This window comes from Oncorhynchus tshawytscha, linkage group LG28, assembly GCF_018296145.1.
Source record: "Oncorhynchus tshawytscha isolate Ot180627B linkage group LG28, Otsh_v2.0, whole genome shotgun sequence".
NCBI classification, from domain to species: Eukaryota; Metazoa; Chordata; class Actinopteri; order Salmoniformes; family Salmonidae; genus Oncorhynchus; species Oncorhynchus tshawytscha.
The window spans coordinates 22,280,159-22,297,223 of record NC_056456.1 but is presented as its reverse complement, the minus strand read 5'-3'; the positions used below and the strand labels follow the sequence as shown (position 1 = coordinate 22,297,223).

Here is a 17,065-nt window from a genome sequence, read left to right as displayed (position 1 = left end):
TTTGTTTAGCCTTGGGTAAGAGGTTTGCCCGCACACAGGAGAGGAGAAGGCTGGCCAGTTTTCTCTACACATCAACCAAGGCCCTTTGACTGCAGTACTGTGTACTGACTGGAACAGCACAGGTGTTTTGTTTGTGAGGAACATTGGATATTCTGCATTTGTTTTCTCTGCTACACATTGCACAGCACCATTCAAGGGGAATTTAAGTGTACCTTCCACGCACACGGAGCATTCACTGTTGCCTCCTACAATGTCTTGAATTGATCAGGGAAACGGAATATGCTTTCTCAGCTCTGCTTTTAGTATGGCAGCCATGAAGACCTTGAGCCCAAATAACAATGAGGGGATATCCCCCTCCCATTCTGTCAGCCTCCATTTGAAGAGCTGGCGTTCTTTTATCTCAAGCAGGACATCTGTATGTGATTACGGCCCGTCCCAACGTGCTACGATTCATCTTCTCCTTTCAGCCTGCTCTCTCTCACTCTCTCGTTCATATTTATCTCTTCCACTAAGACTGCTCTCCCGCCTGAATCTATGAATGATCAGCAGCAGAATAAAGGCACTTCAGCCACGTCTGGTTTGCACCGGGTGCTAAATGATTGTTTTGATCTTCCCCAGTGCGGCGTTGCTAGCTATAGCTCAGATTTGTATCACCCCCCAACTCAATGACAGGCCTACAAGCTCAAACCCCCCCACCAACTCAACGACAGGCCTACAAGCTCAAAACACATCATGGGAAATTGGCTGGCACATCTTATCTTCCAGTTCCGTAGACGTCCGTGCCTGTGTTTTAAGGGAGGCCCAATGAAAGGGAGTTGATTAAAGCTTTTCCCCCCCTCTATGCCGTCGCATAGAATTCAAGCGAATCAGAAATCAATTGAATGTGATCGTGACAAATGGCTCCCAGTGCTGGGGCCATGATGGCGCCGTCAGGAAATCACAAATGAATCAATCAGGCCTTTATCAGATCAGCGGGCCCTGGGCCTTGTGTGATGCTGAATGCACTGCTGTGTCTGTGCATATGCATGTCTGTTGTGTAGAGATAGATGGGTGGGAGGCAGGGGTGCTGTGTTAACCTCCAAGCTGCTAGAACAGATGGAAGGGGGACTGGGGTGCTGTGTTAACCTCCATACTGCTGGAACAGACGGAAGGGGGACTGGGGTGCTGTGTTAACCTCCATGCTGCTGGAACAGATGGAAGGGGGACTGGGGTGCTGTGTTAACCTCCATGCTGCTAGAACAGATGGAAGGGGGACTGGGGTGCTGTGTTAACCTCCATGCTGCTGGAACAGATGGAACTGGGGGGGATGCTGCTAGAACTGGAAGGGGGGGGTGCTGTGTTAACCTCCATGCTGCTGGAACAGATGGAAGGGGGACTGGGGTGCTGTGTTAACCTCCATGCTGGGAACAGATGGAAGGGGGACTGGGGTGCTGTGTTAACCTCAGATGGAATGGGGGGACTGGGGTGCTGTGTTAACCTCCATGCTGCTGGAACAGATGGAAGGTGGACTGGGGTGCTGTGTTAACCTCCATGCTGCTGGAACAGATGGAAGGGGGCTGGGGTGCTGTGTTAACCTCCATGCTGCTAGAACAGATGGAAGGGGGACTGGGGTGCTGTGTTAACCTCCATGCTGCTGGAACAGATGGAAGGGGGACTGGGGTGCTGTGTTAACCTCCATGCTGCTGGAACAGATGGAAGGTGGACTGGGGTGCTGTGTTAACCTCCATGCTGCTGGAACAGATGGAAGGTGGACTGGTATGTGGCTGTAGTTTGGGTGGAATGGGCAGAGAGAGATGGGAGGGGGTCCTAGGCTGTGGAGGCTGTACTGTGCGTGCTGTGTTGGCCCAGCTCCCTGCCTTCCTTTGCATACAGATCTCCAGCTCAGCCTCCATGGCTGATTAGAGGTTAATGGTTTAGAAGCGGGGAGGGACTTCCTTCTGATTGGCTGGTGGGGCCCACGTGGGTGGGCCGGCGGAGTGGCAGATGGTGCAGGCCCAGTGAGGGAGTGGAGCGGTGAACGAGGGAGGGAGGGAGGAGAGGAGGGAGCAAATGAATGAAGGGGTTCTCTCTCCTATCCTCAGCTTTTCCCACTCACCGGCTATGGAAGGCCTACACATATAACCCCAACCTCACCACTGCATCCAGCAAGCCATTGCTGCAGTAGACAGATGGTTGGTGGACTCAGCCTCAGCAGAGTAAATTGGTCCAGGCTGGAGGAGCTGCATTAGAAGCATCAACCCCAAATGAATTATTATGATTATTAGACACTGCAGCAGACGGATCAATGAGCTGGACTCAAATGTCTCAATGTCTTACTGCCTCTCCTCCTAACGCCTACTTATACCTATACACTGTAGGCATAAACCCAGTCACTTGGTGCTATGGATGGATGGAGGACGGACGGACGGACAGGATGGTGTAGAGTAAGAGTAAGCCTACTGAAACAAACCCCCTCCCTCCCCTGGCTCAGTCATATTGTTCATGTAGCATCCATGCATGCTGCATCCATCCAGGCTCCTCCCCCACCGCACAGCTCTTCCCCAGAGACAGACGGCCATGTGCTTCTGCTCAGGATCAAATCAGCTTTGTGGGGCTGGCAGGGCTCCCAGAACCAAACATTAATTTCACCTTTGTTAGAAATTCATCTGTTTAGGGGCTTTACCCTGGCCCCTTGATTACAACAGTATGGGGAATAACTGGGGGAAAATGCTATATCTAATGGTTGTGACGATGGTTTTGCATATCTCTGTAAGAGTGAACAAAGCCAGCGCTGTGAGAAGGATAGGGACCTCTTAATGTGTGACATCACAGCCCCAGAGTGTTAAGGAGTGGTCTGGAGAAGAGACAAGGGAGCTTCAGCTGCTGCTTTTAGATCTGACCCCTATAGCTGATAGCTGGTCTCCTTCAGAACTGGCCTCCTTCAGAGCTGGCCTCCTTCAGAGCTGGCCTCCTTCAGAGCTGGCCTCCTTCAGAGCTGGCCTCCTTCAGAGCTGGCCTCCTTCAGAGCTGGCCTCCCGATGGGAAGTGATTTATGCTGCAGTGTCAAGAGCCTCCTACTGTGGTTAGTGCTGCTGTGACTAGAACTGGCGACACACTGATTAATCTTCACTCTGCTACCCCTGACCCGGTCTCTGGCGTCCGCTACCCCTGACCCGGTGTCTGGCGTCCGCTACCCCTGACCCTGTCTCTGGTGTCCGCTACCCCTGACCCGGTCTCTGACGTCCGCTACCCCTGACCCGGTCTCTGACGTCCGCTACCCCTGACCCGGTCTCTGACGTCCGCTACCCCTGACCCGGTCTCTGACGTCCGCTACCCCTGACCCGGTCTCTGACGTCCGCTACCCCTGACCCGGTCTCTGACGTCCGCTACCCCTGACCCGGTCTCTGGCGTCCGCTACCCCTGACCCGGTGTCTGGCGTCCGCTACCCCTGACCCGGTGTCTGGCGTCCGCTACCCCTGACCCGGTCTCTGGCGTCCGCTACCCCTGACCCGGTCTCTGACGCACAGCGTTTTGTATCGCCGCAAGCTTGTGTACGATAAATAAGCCAGCCGTGTTTGCCACATGGTCCGTCCTCCCCCTCCCCAATCAGCTGTCCTCTCCTCCTCTATGCCTGGCTGGCCATGGCAACCTTCTTGGACTCTTCCTGGAGACAATTGAGAGTTGCCACAGAGTGTGTGGAGTGCTGGCCTGACCCATATTAGCTGTGGCAGAGTGTTGTGTTGATTATCCCTCCCTCCCTCCCTCCCTCCCTCCCTCCCTCCCTCCCTCCCTCCCTCCCTCCCTCCCTCCCTCCCTCCCTCCCTCCCTCCCTCCCTCCCTCCCTCCCTCCCTCCCTCCCTCCCTCCCTCCCTCCCTCCCTCCCTCCCTCCCTCCCTCCCCTCCCACCATCCCTCCTTCCATCCCTCCCACATCCCTACTTCCATCCCTCCCACATCCCTCCCACCATCCCTCCCAGCAGCAGCATCTTGCATTGTGACTGAACTGACACCTCCATACCACCTGCTGACGACACCCAGACCCTCCTCCTCCTCAGGACACCCAGACACCCCTCCCTCATCTAGAAGAGCATCACTGTTTGCAGGTTCTAGACCAGGCCCAGAAAGGACACACACACCATGCGGAAGGAAGGAGGTTCAACGAAGAGGGGGATTGTATTGCCTTGAGCTTCTAGAGAAAGACCGAAAAGAAAAGAGCAGCAGAAAGGGACTGCAGGATCACATTCAGCGACACGGCCGGCCAACAAAAGACGGGGCGGGGGTTGGGGTGACTGGGGGGAAACGGGAGCCCCTGGCTGAAAGACGAGGAGGGCCCTTCATGTCCATCAGCGGCAGATGCCTGGCTTTCTACTGTAGGGAACACTGTGAAAGGAGATGAGGAGCCACCTTACCCAGCCTGCCCCTCTTTAACCAGCAGTAGGCTGTGGCATTGCAGCAACTGTCAGATTCAGACCCACACCACGCTGCAGCACGGAGATAGGGCCTCATAGTCACCCTTACACCGAGCACAGGTCCCATACTGCAGTCTGCAGCCACTCTACATACTGTGACTGACCGCAGAGGTGAGCGAGGCTCCTCGGTCTGACTACATATGCATAGGTAGCACATTGTTGTGGCAATGTTCCCTCAGATTTTTGGGGGCCCTGAGCAAATTTTTAGGTCTTCTGAGCAGACACTTGAACATTGTGAGAATTTTGTTCAACTTACAGTTTTAGATGGTTGCCAATAGGCTATTGTGGCTATTTGAGCACAAAGTAGACCTACCAACAAAACCAATGGAGCAAATCTCATAACATTTTCACATGGAAATAGCTTTTGATTTCTATGATATAGCCTACAGTAACATATATGTGGTGTTCAGTACAGGACTACATTGCATGAGACTTTTAAAAACGTTTTTACATTATGAAGGGCTTGATATTCATTCATGATTTTTTTTACTTGGTCTGTAACATCACGGGCTAAATAGGTGACTGTAAATTGCATTGTATTGTGTTGTACGATGCAAGAAACCACTTTATGAAATACAATTATTATTATTACCATACAGAAAAGATGCAGCAGTACTCTACATATGTGTTTCAATTTACAAGATCACTTCTTTTAAAATTCTGTAAACAACCTTTCAGTGCAGCGGTTCTTCCCTCTCTGTAGACTGGGGGCTAGATCCCTTTGAGATAACCTCAGAGGTGTATGGCAGAAGGCTTCTCCCTGGTACTGAGTGTACATGTACTCTGTCATCGGATTAGTGGAACGGTAAGGATGGAGGTAGTATGAGCGGCATCATGTACAGTGCACGTCTTCTCTTTCCATTGTGGAGTTCGAGTGTTTGAGTAAGGACGGTATTATCATCTACAGTCGTGTGCCTGTGTTACCACCTCTCTCTGATTTTAGAACGCAGTAGTCACCTCTGTCTCCTCTATGTCGTCCACTTTATTGGCTCACTGTTACATCCCACAGAGCAAGCTGCCATAGACGAACATGGTGGTGAGCAGCAACAGAGTTGAGAAACCTTTTTTGGATTGGATTGTTTGGATTGTTTCATAAATTGCTACATTTATTAGGTAGGGTGAGTGGACTATCCTGGCTAAATACATCAAATGACACGAGCTGACTTGAACAAGAACCTGATAACATATTACATATATAGGAAGAGGATTATTCCTGAAACTATAATTCTCCATTTGCGGTCTACTGACTGTTCTTCAACAATTTAATTTTGATTTGTATTATTATTAATCTGTGGAAATTGTTACCAAGTAGGCCTTGTGCGTAGAGTTTTCTAGATTCATTTTGCAGTCATTGTTTTTTGTTCGACACATTTTAAAGTGAAGATTCTGAGCCTCAGCATAACTCTGTTACCGTGTAATGACCCTTATCCCACATCTTACTAGTTTTCTAGTTTGTTCCCTTGTTTCTGTCATATTGATATACAGTACCCGTTTTACAAGACTGCCTTGGAAATAGACCAAGACCGTACCTGTACAGTACAAGATTTGATGACTGAATGGAAGAAAAATGGGCGCAGTAAACACAAGTCTGCCATTTTCTCCACAAGGTTTCCATGCATCTTTGTCTTTCACCAAATTCACTTTGAACTCTGTGTTGTGCTGCAAGTCATTTGCAACACATAGGGCTAGCCCCTCTCTGTTTCTTTTATCAAAAGGAAAACAGACATCACCATAAACTCTCCTTAATCAGATGGGCCTGTGGTTTTGTCTCAGCCTGAAAGGGTTTGGCAGTAAATTGGACGTTGACCACCCCCCCAAGAAAAAGGGAACTGGGGAAGAGGGGGGCTTGTTTCTCAGAAGAGCTCATCTGGAAAAGGCTTTTGTGGGATTTGGCAAGAGAACGGCAGGCTTTACTCCCCTGTCTCACCAGTCTAACCCTAGAATTAATTGTGTATTTGTGATCTTGTGTGTGAGAGTGAACTTGCTTGTGAGCTTGCGTGTGGGAGTGAGCTTGCGTGTGCGTGTTAGACATTCCAGGTCTATTACAGTTCACCAGACAGGTTGGTGTTTATTAGGTTAGCCTTGGTTAGCTGAGCTCTCTACATTGAAGGTTTGTAGGTTGGGCTTTTTATATACCACTCTATGGGGTGTAGGGTACCTATGTCCAGTGTGTACTATGGGTAGCCAGGGGTCAGGTCCTACAACTCTTTATTCACATTCAATCTGCTAACATGGGTCACCTGGCAGCCAGGGAGCATAGAAATTAAATAAATAGAATGTGTTTAAGTTCAGGGAGCAGGCCTGGTTGCTATGGTTTGATGGGGTGCTGTGATATAGTAATTTAGTTCTGTTCTCCCAGCCCCCTCTCTGAGCCTCCCTCCAGCATTAATAATTTACCAGTCAAAGTGAGCTGCCAGACTTTCTATCAGACACACACACCCCTTTACCATCCCTCTTGCTGCATGCGCTCTCTCCTCTCCCCACCCTTTGCCCCTCAACAACCGACTGACTGACTTCCAAAACCTCAAATATGCCAGAACCTCGCAAACAGGCAGGAGCATTTCCTGTGAAGAAACAGTTTCATCTGGTCCAGACATATTTAACTAGTATCCACTTTGTCCTTCACTATCTTATCTACTCCTTTTGTATTACACATCTTATCATCTAACTAATCTACAAACGTGGTTTATATGAGCTGTAGCCTGCCCTCAGTTTTATTATTTTAAGACTGTGTACTATGTGGCTCGAACTTCTAGCTTCCCTTGAACTGATTATGATACTGCTAGCTCAATCCCAGAGTGCTTTGGGGGTAGATTACCTTTTTTTTCTTTTGCAAACTGGTGCTCTCTTTGTAAAGGTTAACTTAATCACATGTTAGTTTGCAGGATTCTTTGTGTGTACATTGCCAGAATGTTTTGACAGCCCCTTCATTACTTTGTGACTTTTATAGTGCTGAGTCCCAACTATTCTTCAGCTGAATGTACTGCTAAAGTGGAAGATGTGAAATCACAGCAGTAATTTCAATGTTGATTAAGTCTGCTGACACCGGTCTTCTCTCCCTCTCTCTGTCTCTCCAGGTTTCCACCTCAGTGGCACAGTCACGGAGCCCGCCTCCCAGTCGGAGCCCGAGGTCACCCACAAGGTGGCCATCAGCTTCGACCGCTGCAAGATCACCTCGGTCACCTGCGGCTGCGGCAACCGAGACATCTTCTACTGCGCCCATGTGGTGGCACTGTCCCTGTACCGCATCAGGAAGCCAGAGCAGGTCAAGCTGCGGCTGCCCATCTCAGAGACCCTGTTCCAGATGAACAGAGACCAGCTACAGAAGCTGGTCCAGTACCTCATCACAGCACACCACACAGAGGTGCTGCCCACTGCCCAGAAACTAGCCGACGAGATCCTTTCGTCCAATTCTGAGATCAACCAGGTCCATGGTAAGAAAGACACACAACACCAAGACTTCAGTTGCTGGACATAACGTAAGGTCCCCATGTTCACATAGAGTGTGCATTTGGTGAACAGTTGATTCATGTTTAGCACAGGAATTTAGACAGAACAACAAGCTTTTACATTCTATACCTGCCACCAGATGACCAGGTATTGTGCTTTACCCAGGGCCTCTGCCAGTCCCTTTACATTCCTTAGTTTCTACCCCAATCTTCCTTTGGTGGGCTTGAAGAGCAAGGTGTGATGTTTAGGCAGAGTCCTGACAGAGTACTGATTGCGGTACCAAAGCAGCAGCCAGGACTCGGAGGCATTAAACAACTCGTTTGATGCCAGTCTCCCGGCCTGCTGGTGCTTTCCATTTCTGAAAGTAAAAAAAGAAAGTCAGACGTCAGCGTTCAAACGTTTCTAACTGCACCAGAGCAGGCAGTTATCCCTCTAGTCTGGAAAACAGAGTTTGTGTCTTAAATGGCACCCTATTCCCTATATAGCGCACTACTTTTGACCAGGGCCCATACTCTGGGCAAAAGTAGTACACTATATAAGAAATAGGTGCAGTTTTGGATGAATACAGGGGAACTCTGCAGCTTGTTATCTGTCCACATCACTATCAAAATATTTATCCACCCCAGCCGCTTAACAAGGAAGTCCATCGCCCAGTCTCCTGGTGTTTGCTGTCGGTGTGTTGAAGTGGGAGCCCCCTTGACAATGAAGAAGCAGGATTTGATTGAGAGTTTGATTGTGGAATGTGAACGTTCGGATACAACAGTGACTTGGCAGGACTTCAGTTGGTTCTACTGGGTGTTGGTGATTCCTAAAGGACACCTACCTGGGTTTACATACCTGGGTTTACATACCTGGGGTCACACATTGTTTAAGTTTTTTTTAGCTGTTTGCTTAATTAGAAAAATATTTAAGGAACAATCGTATTATAAGGTTAGATTCGAGGTGTGTCTGGCAGTGATTATTGATATAATGCATGTTTTGGGGCCTGCTAGCTTTAGTTGTGGTTTTTAATTCATCCTTGGTCTGACATTGTCTCTTTCTGTTTGTGTTCCCAGGGGCCCCGGACCCCACGGCAGGGGCCAGCATTGATGACGACAACTGCTGGCACCTGGATGAGGAGCAGGTCAGGGAGCAGGTCAAACTGTTCCTGTCCCAGGGAGGGTACTACGGCTCCGGGAAGCAGCTCAACTCCATGTTTGCCAAGGTACATACGTCTGCCCTGTCTGCCCTGTCTGTCCTGTCTCTCTGTCTGCCCTGTCTGCCTGTCTGTCTGTCTCTCTGTCTGCCCTGTCTGCCTGTCTGTCCTGTCTGTCTGTCTCTCTGTCTGCCCTGTCTGCCTGTCTGCCCTGTCTGCATGTCTGTCTCTCTGTCTGCCTGTCTCTGTCTGCCCTGTCTGTCCTGTCTGCCTGTCTCTCTGTCTGCCCTGTCTGCCTGTCTGTCCTGCCTGTCTGTCTCTCTGTCTGCCCTGTCTGCCTGTCTCTCTGTCTGCCTGTCTGTCTGTCTCTGTCTGCCTGTCTGTCTGCCCTGTCTGTCTCTGTCTGTCTGTCTCTGTCTGTCTCTGCATACATGAATGTTCAGTATCAAAATCCATCCCGGATGACTTACTGTATATTAACCTGTTGCGACGAGCAATCCCGTTTCCGGGATCCTATTTATAGCCTCAAGCTCATTACCATAACGCAGCGTTAACTATTCATGAAAATCGCAAATGAAATGAAATAAATATATTTGCTCTCAAGCTTAGCCTTTTGTTAACAACACTGTCATCTCAGATTTTCAAAATATGCTTTTGAACCATAGCTAAACAAGCATTTTTGTAAGAGTATTGATAGCTAGCATAGCATTAAGCCTAGCATTCAGCATGCAACATTTTCACAAAAACAAGAAAGGCATTCAAATAAAATCATTTACCTTTGAAGAACTTCAGATGTTTTCAATGAGGAGACTCTCAGTTAGATAGCAAATGTTCAGTTTTTCCAAAAAGATTATTTGTGTAGGACAAATCGCTCCGTTTTGTTCATCACGTTTGGGTAAGGAAAAAATGAAAATTAAGTCATTGCAACGCAACCCTTTTTCCAAATTAACTCCATAATATCGACAGAAACATGGCAGACGTTGTTTAGAATCAATCCTCAAGGTGTTTTTCACATATCTATCGATGATAAATCATTCGTGGCAGTTGACTTTCTCCTCTGAAGAAAATGGAAACGCGCATGGAGCTGGAGATTACGCAATAATTTCGACGGAGGACACCGGGCGGACACCTGGTAAAAGTAGTCTCTTATGGTCAATCTTCCAATGATATGCCTACAAATACGTCGCAATGCTGCAGACACCTTGGGGAAACGATAGAAAGTGCAGGCTCATTCCTGGCGCATTCACAGCCATATAAGGAGACATTGGAACACAGCGCATTCAAAATCTGGACCATTTCCTGTATGAAATTTCATCTTGGTTTTGCCTGTAGCATTAGTTCTGGGGCACTCACAGATAATATCCTTGCAGTTTTGGAAACGTCAGAGTTTTCTCTTTCCAAAGCTGTCAATTACATGCAGAGTCGAGCATCTTTTCGTGACAAAATATCTTGTTTAAAACGGGAACGTTTTTATCCAAAAATTAAAAGAGCGCCCCCTATCCCGAAGAAGTTAATTAATGTTTTCTGTAGGTGCGAGAAATGCTGCGGATGCGTGACTCTAACGGTGCCAGGATGTTGACCCTGATCACGGAACAGTTCATGGCCGACCCTCGCCTCTCTCTGTGGCGGCAGCAGGGGACTGGCATGACGGACAAGTGTCGGCAGCTATGGGACGAACTGGGTAAGTCCCTCTCACTTCCTTAAATATACAGTGTAGAGCACCAATTTGCACAGAACAAATCAAATTTGATTTATCACATGCGCCGAATACAACCTTACAGTAAAATGCTTACTTACAAGCCCTTAACCAACAATGCAGTTTTAAGAAAAATATGTGTAAAAATAAGAAATAAAAGTAACAAAAAAAGTAAACAATAATTAAAGAGCAGCAGTAAAATAACAATAGCGGAGACTATATACAGGGGGTACCGGTACAGAGTTAATGTGTGGAGGCAACGGTTAGTCGGGGTAATATGAGGTAACACTGTTGATTGTGAGTTGCTATTAGCGTGTATGTTGTGGATTATAATGCATTGCAGAAGGCTATACATCATACATAATGCATTATGAAAAGGGTATTGATAGGAAGTGTTTCTGACCAACTGTCTCATTGCTGCTTGGATGTTATTGATTTGGGTCAGTTGAAAAAAAATATGCCTTTGTCCAAAGCAGTGTGTGTCGTTCACAGTCAGTCGCTTAGGTAGCAGGTAGTAAAGGTACATCTGAAAAACCTTTCGGCTCAAAGAGCAATTCCAAACGGAATGTGGCCTCACCACTTCAGTCAGCACAGCTATGTAACTGTTACCTAACTGGAAAGCCATCATGATACGCGTGGTGTGAGGGATCTCTCTCGCCCCATGCATGCTGCCATAGCAGTGGATCAGTCAGTGCTGGAGCCAGTGGGTGTGATTGTGCAGCAGTCCAGCAGTGCATACATTAGGGTCAGGCACTCACCTCTATTGGGATTGCATGAAACGGGCCCGGGATCAATGGGGTTTTCAACCTCCCCGGTATTGATCGGAGCATTTAAAAGGGGTCGATGACTGCAGATCCTGAGGAGGTTCATTGGAGAGCAACAGCAGAGCAGCGAGAGGTTTGCTGTGCCTCTCTCCCTCTTCAGGGACACACAACAGAACAGCAGAACCCTGGCTCAGGGGTAATGTTTAGTTACCGGGGAGCGACAGGACAGGGCTCTCTGATTGGCTAGGACTGCCACAGGATGATCACCAAAGCGGCCAATCAAATGTGCTATTGTTGGGGGGGGTGCTTTAAAGCAACCGTGCTGCACTCTCGTAGGCTGTTAGTACCAGAAGCTGTCCGTGTGGTCAGCAGTGAGCTAACAAAGTGCTCTGAAACGAGGGTTTAAAAGGTAGTGAGAAGCAGGGGGTGAATACTGGTAATTTGTTACCTTTATGATAGGAAGGGATGTGAGGGGTAAACTAGCTCAGTTCCCTTCCCTGAGTCTTTACTACTAAGGATCTGTCTAACGTCCCAGTGCCTTTGTTTTAAAGATGTGACTTTAATACAGTCCAACCCGGACCACAACATACACTGTTAACTTTTATGACCCGTTCACAATATTACCATAGAAGGACATGATCTTTCTATGGACCCTCTCCTCCACACCTAAATAGTCAAACGTTATTGGTTATTCTGCCCATTGACCTTTACCCCTGGACCTTTATCCTTCCCCAGGTGCCCTGTGGGTGTGCATCGTGCTGAACCCGCACTGTAAGAGCGAGGAGAAGAGCGGCTGGCTGAAGCAGCTGAAGAAGTGGGGCGACATGGACATCTGTCCCCTGGAGGACGGCAACTACGGCAGTGAGTTGCCCAACATTACCAACGCTCTGCCACAGAGCAACTTCGCCCAGGGTCAGTCGCAGTCTGGAGTCACATACATATAGAATACACATGTATACTGTTATATACACACACTGGGCCTGTAAACTGTCACTAGAATGCATTTTATTTCCCAAACCATGATTCTGATACAGTGGTGAAAGTTGACTGTAGTTATCGTAGTAATCCTGAGTATATTGTACTCAAAGTACTCATCGATAGATCTCCATTGCTGAGTGATACTATACAGTATGTCCAACGGACTGAGGTCTAACTTTCCCCTTCCGTCCCTCCCTGTGTGTTCCCCTCCAGACTCCCTGGCCCGGCCCAGACGGACAGTGTTCACGCGGGCCATGGAGGCCTGTGATCTCCACTGGCAGGACAGCCACCTGCAGAGGATCATCAGCTGTGACTACTACATGTCCCCAGCCTACCAGAGAGAGGGAGAGAGTCTGCTCTTCAACCCCCAGGGCCTGCCTCTATGGCTAGGTGAGAATGAAATGGCCTGCTCAGTACACACTCTCAGCACTAGATATTATATTAATTCAAGATGATATCGGGAGGCCATCTCAGTATATTTATTAACACCACGTACACAGACGCGTATACGGACGCACACACACACACACGCTGGCCCAGCTCCTGGCAGGAGTTAAAGCCATGATGCTGGTGTGTTTTCCTATCTGTAACACCACCACATTATTTGTGTCATAAGCCTCCTTTAATTCCACTTCCACTGAACCCTGGAGCTGGAGTAAACATCTTCTGGGGGAAGATTTGTCCTCATTCTGCACAACTTAAGCCCGGATAGAGGGAGTGGGTGTCTTCTGCTGAGGCTGCCGGCATGGGTGTGGTGTTGCTGAGCCACTGACATGTGACTTGTGTCGTAGATCACGTCCCCACAGCGTGTGCGCGGGTTGATGCCCTGCGTTCCCATGGTTACCCCCGTGAGGCGCTGCGGTTGGGCGTGGCTATCATCAACACCCTCCGGCTGCAGCAGCACCGCCAGCTGGACATCTACAAGCACCAGAAGAAAGGTAGCGCCCCCTGTTCTCATTAGTAGGGCCCAGTGTTTTTCCTGGTTATGTGACCTGATGAGGGAAAACTCTGAGCCCTACGTAACAGAACGAATATGTTCGATTTTTTTATACAGTGTTTGATCTTGTTGTAACCCTGCTGTGTTCCTGTGTGTGTCAGAGCTGCTTCAGAGGGGGACAACCAGCACAACTAACCTGGAGGGCTGGGTGGGACACCCCCTGGATCCCATCGGCTGTCTCTTCACCACCCTCACTGAGACCTGCCGGGTGGAGGACGACAACGCTATGGACACTGGAGGTACACATCTGGCCAAGCCCTGTCTAGGCAACATTTACAGTCCTCGTCAATCGAACTGGTAAAAATGAGGTCAGTCCAACAACCACCGCTGATCAAGGCCGTCCCCTGGCAAAGTCACCCATATAGAACTGTCCCATACAATTTGGTAGAGGCCACGGCAACTAGCACCTCTTTCACTCTTAACATGACTAAAATCAATCACCATTTGCATCCCATACGTCCAATAGCCCAGCCAAACACAGATCAGGAATTTGGTACCGCCTATACTTACAAACCTACAGGGAGGCATTGTGTGCCGAAACAATACTGGCGAGTGGTACGGTAAGGGGGCTAGAGAGAGAGGGAGAGTGTGTGTGGATTATAATTTATAGGGTCATCCTCACAGTCCTTTGTTTGACTCTGGTGAGCAGCTGGAAACATCTGGTAGGGGGCAGGGTTTAATTTGAATTCTGACCAATCAGGGGTCTTTACACATCAGAACCAACAACAGCAGCTGCAGCTGGTCAGAAGAGCCAGAGCCATAACAGTGGAAAGAGGAAAACATGGAGGCTATCATGGTTACAGTATGAGAACTAACCCGGGCAGCAAAGGGATTCCACATGGTTAAATCCACCTTGGAGCTGATCTCACACATGCCAAAAAGCCTAGAAGCCCAAGGCTTACATCCAATGGACGTTACATTGGAGAAGAGATGTTGTTTGATCCAGCGTCACGATTGGAGAATCCTGAAATCCCCCTGTAATAAACAGGATTGTTGTAGAGAGGGAGGAATAATTTGCCAGGGGGATTTAAGTGTGAGCCTCCCGTGGGTTGGGTCTGAGTCCTTGTCAGCAGATGTTAGTGTTTTTCCGGGACCTCAGGGACACTTCTCTCTCTCTGGTGCTGCCTGGCATCCACAGCTGGCTGTGTGGGAGACTGGGAGCTAGAGAGAGAGGCTCCTGTCTGTGTCAGCTGCTCTCCATAACCAGCACCTTTCAGCCCCACCCCCAATAAAAATAAACTAGGCAGCCATTTTGGATTATTGTTAGCATCTAGCAATATCTCATAATCCTGCTCGACCGCCATTGCAAACCGTTTGAATAAAGGTTTAATAAAATAGAATGGAATCTCACTTCCATGACCATCCCTGTAAACTAAAAACCTCTCTTCGTCAGACTCTGGAGAGCACAAGCCCCCGGTATACCACCACGTGCCTGTGTGGGGTTGCCCAGATGGTGGGGAGTCCTACCTGGCGCTGGCCCTGGAGGTGGCCCTGATGGGCATGGGGCAGCAGAGGGTGATGCCTGAAGGCCTCTATGCCCAGGATAAGGTGTGTCGGAACGAGGAGCAGATCGTGGCCAAGCTGCAGGAGATGGAGCTGGATGATCTGCTGGTCCAGACGCTGAGGAAACAGGCTATCCTCCTACTGGAAGGTATGAAGACTAGTTTCATTTTATTATTGTCCTCTGCTCATCTCATTTCATCCTCTATCCCCTTTCTGTTCCCTTCAATCTCCTCCTCTCTTTTTCAATCTCCCCCTCTCTTTGTCTCACTTATCCTCCTTCACTCTCCTGTTCTCTTCTTTCACCCTCCATCTCCCTCTCTCTATCTGCCCTGCTTGCTGCCTCCCCTTCTCCCTTCCTCTTTTCCTCTCACCCTATCTCTTTAGCTCTCCCATCCCATCCCTCTCTCCCACCTCTCTCCCTTCCACAGATCCTGCCTCGCAACACTCGGCTGAAAATGGATCTCAACCCTGGCCTTTACCACGTCTATCCCCTTCCTTCCCTTTCCCCATGCTAGCTATGCTATAGCCCACCCCCATCTTGGGCTTTGGGGAACGTTAGCTGTGTAACCCTAGAGCAGACATCTGTCTCGCTGCTAGGGACGAGAGATTTGGTTAATGCCCAATGGGCAGTGAGTGTGTGGTTTCCGGTTTGCTCTCGCCCCCATCAGGTTGAAAGAGGTATATATTGCTGTTACTTTGAGGCATGATTTGTTAAAACCGGTAGACTTGGACTATTCACCAAGAAACGGAGCCAAAACAGAAAGGGAAGATTCCCTGTTCCGGTGTGTGTATGTAGCTGGACAATTCTGATGTATCGTGTCTGTCCACCCGTCTCTGTTCAGGAGGTCCCTTCAGTGGCCTTGGTGATGTCATCCACAGGGAGAGTGTTCCCATGCACACCTTTGCCAAGTACCTGTTCTCAGCCTTGCTGCCCCACGACGCAGACCTGGCCTACAAACTAGCATTGAAGGCCATGAGGTGAGATCCCATAAAACCTTCTAGCATGTATCCCAAAAACAGAACATATGAATCCTGAAGGTTGAACGTACTGTAAGTTGTAAAATAATATTGAATTGAATATAATTTTACAACATTCAGGATTTTATCACATTTTATGATCAAAATAGTGTGATCCTCCTATCTTACTGCAACAGTGTGTGTCTGAGAAAAGGCTCTATTTGTACCTTGTTTTGAGGGATGAATCCCTATGACTGCATAATCCCCATTTGCCTTGCAGAGTCATTATCCCACTGAGGCTCCTCAGGGTCCCGGCTAATACACAATCAATAACACGGCTCGGAGCTGCACACACACGGTGCATATGTAGACTTCGTGAGCAGAGAACTAATGCAGCTATACAGCCTTGAGATTGGATGAGCCAGCGTTAATCTGAGGATGATACCTATAATCATGCTGTAGACCAGGGATGGGCAACTGTGACGGGGGTGGGGGCCACAACAAAACTGAAGTCATCGTGGGGTGGGGGGTGCAGTGCCTCGCGGGTCTGCGTACACACATCCATACACACACATGCAGTCAGAGCCAGCCCTAGCCTTTTGGGGGGCATAAATTGAAATGTTGATAGCTGGCTAGACTCATTTATTCAATAATAACAAAAGAAATGCAATCTGGCATGGGCTAATTAATGACTGTCAGTGACTGTGATAGAGAGAAACTGCTGATGCACAATCAAATTGTGTATTCTACTATTCTAACTCAGCGGTAAGTTGAGACCCTGACTGAGTTCCTAAAAAAACTCAGTCGGGGTTGATCCGTGGGCCTACGAAAGGGGTGCGGGCCACCAGTTGCCCATTTTGAATAGAAAACATTTTCTTAGTAGTCATAATTCATCTAATCACTGTCTCTCTTCTCTCATTGTCTGTCTGTACCCTCTAGGCTCCCTGTGTTAGAGTCGATGGCGCCCTCGGGAGACTTGGGTCACCCCCACCATGGCATCAGCATCGTGCCCAGCCGATATCCCCGCTGGTTCACCCTGGGCCACCTGGAGTCTCAGCAGTGTGAACTGGCCTCCACCATGCTCACCGCAGCCAAAGGTCAGCTCTACTTACATACACACAGACACACCCCATCAGCC

The 17,065-nt window shown here is 48.8% G+C and overlaps 1 protein-coding gene across 2 annotated transcripts in view; it reads left to right on the top strand.

Moving 5' to 3' along the window:
* Nucleotides 1-17,065, top strand: part of LOC112226931 (zinc finger SWIM domain-containing protein 5) — a 48,739-nt gene that overhangs the window by 25,872 nt on the left and 5,802 nt on the right. The window contains exons 2-11 of one of the 2 annotated variants that reach the window (XM_024391614.2): nt 7,525-7,881; nt 8,953-9,101; nt 10,563-10,713; nt 12,228-12,353; nt 12,684-12,860; nt 13,262-13,408; nt 13,569-13,706; nt 14,861-15,118; nt 15,813-15,948; nt 16,867-17,024. In XM_024391614.2, the coding sequence (XP_024247382.1) occupies nt 7,525-7,881; nt 8,953-9,101; nt 10,563-10,713; nt 12,228-12,353; nt 12,684-12,860; nt 13,262-13,408; nt 13,569-13,706; nt 14,861-15,118; nt 15,813-15,948; nt 16,867-17,024 (1,797 nt within the window). Of the gene's footprint in view, nt 1-7,524; nt 7,882-8,952; nt 9,102-10,562; nt 10,714-12,227; nt 12,405-12,683; nt 12,861-13,261; nt 13,409-13,568; nt 13,707-14,860; nt 15,119-15,812; nt 15,949-16,866; nt 17,025-17,065 lie in introns of both variants that reach the window. The other variant, XM_024391613.2, reaches the window with a different exon arrangement.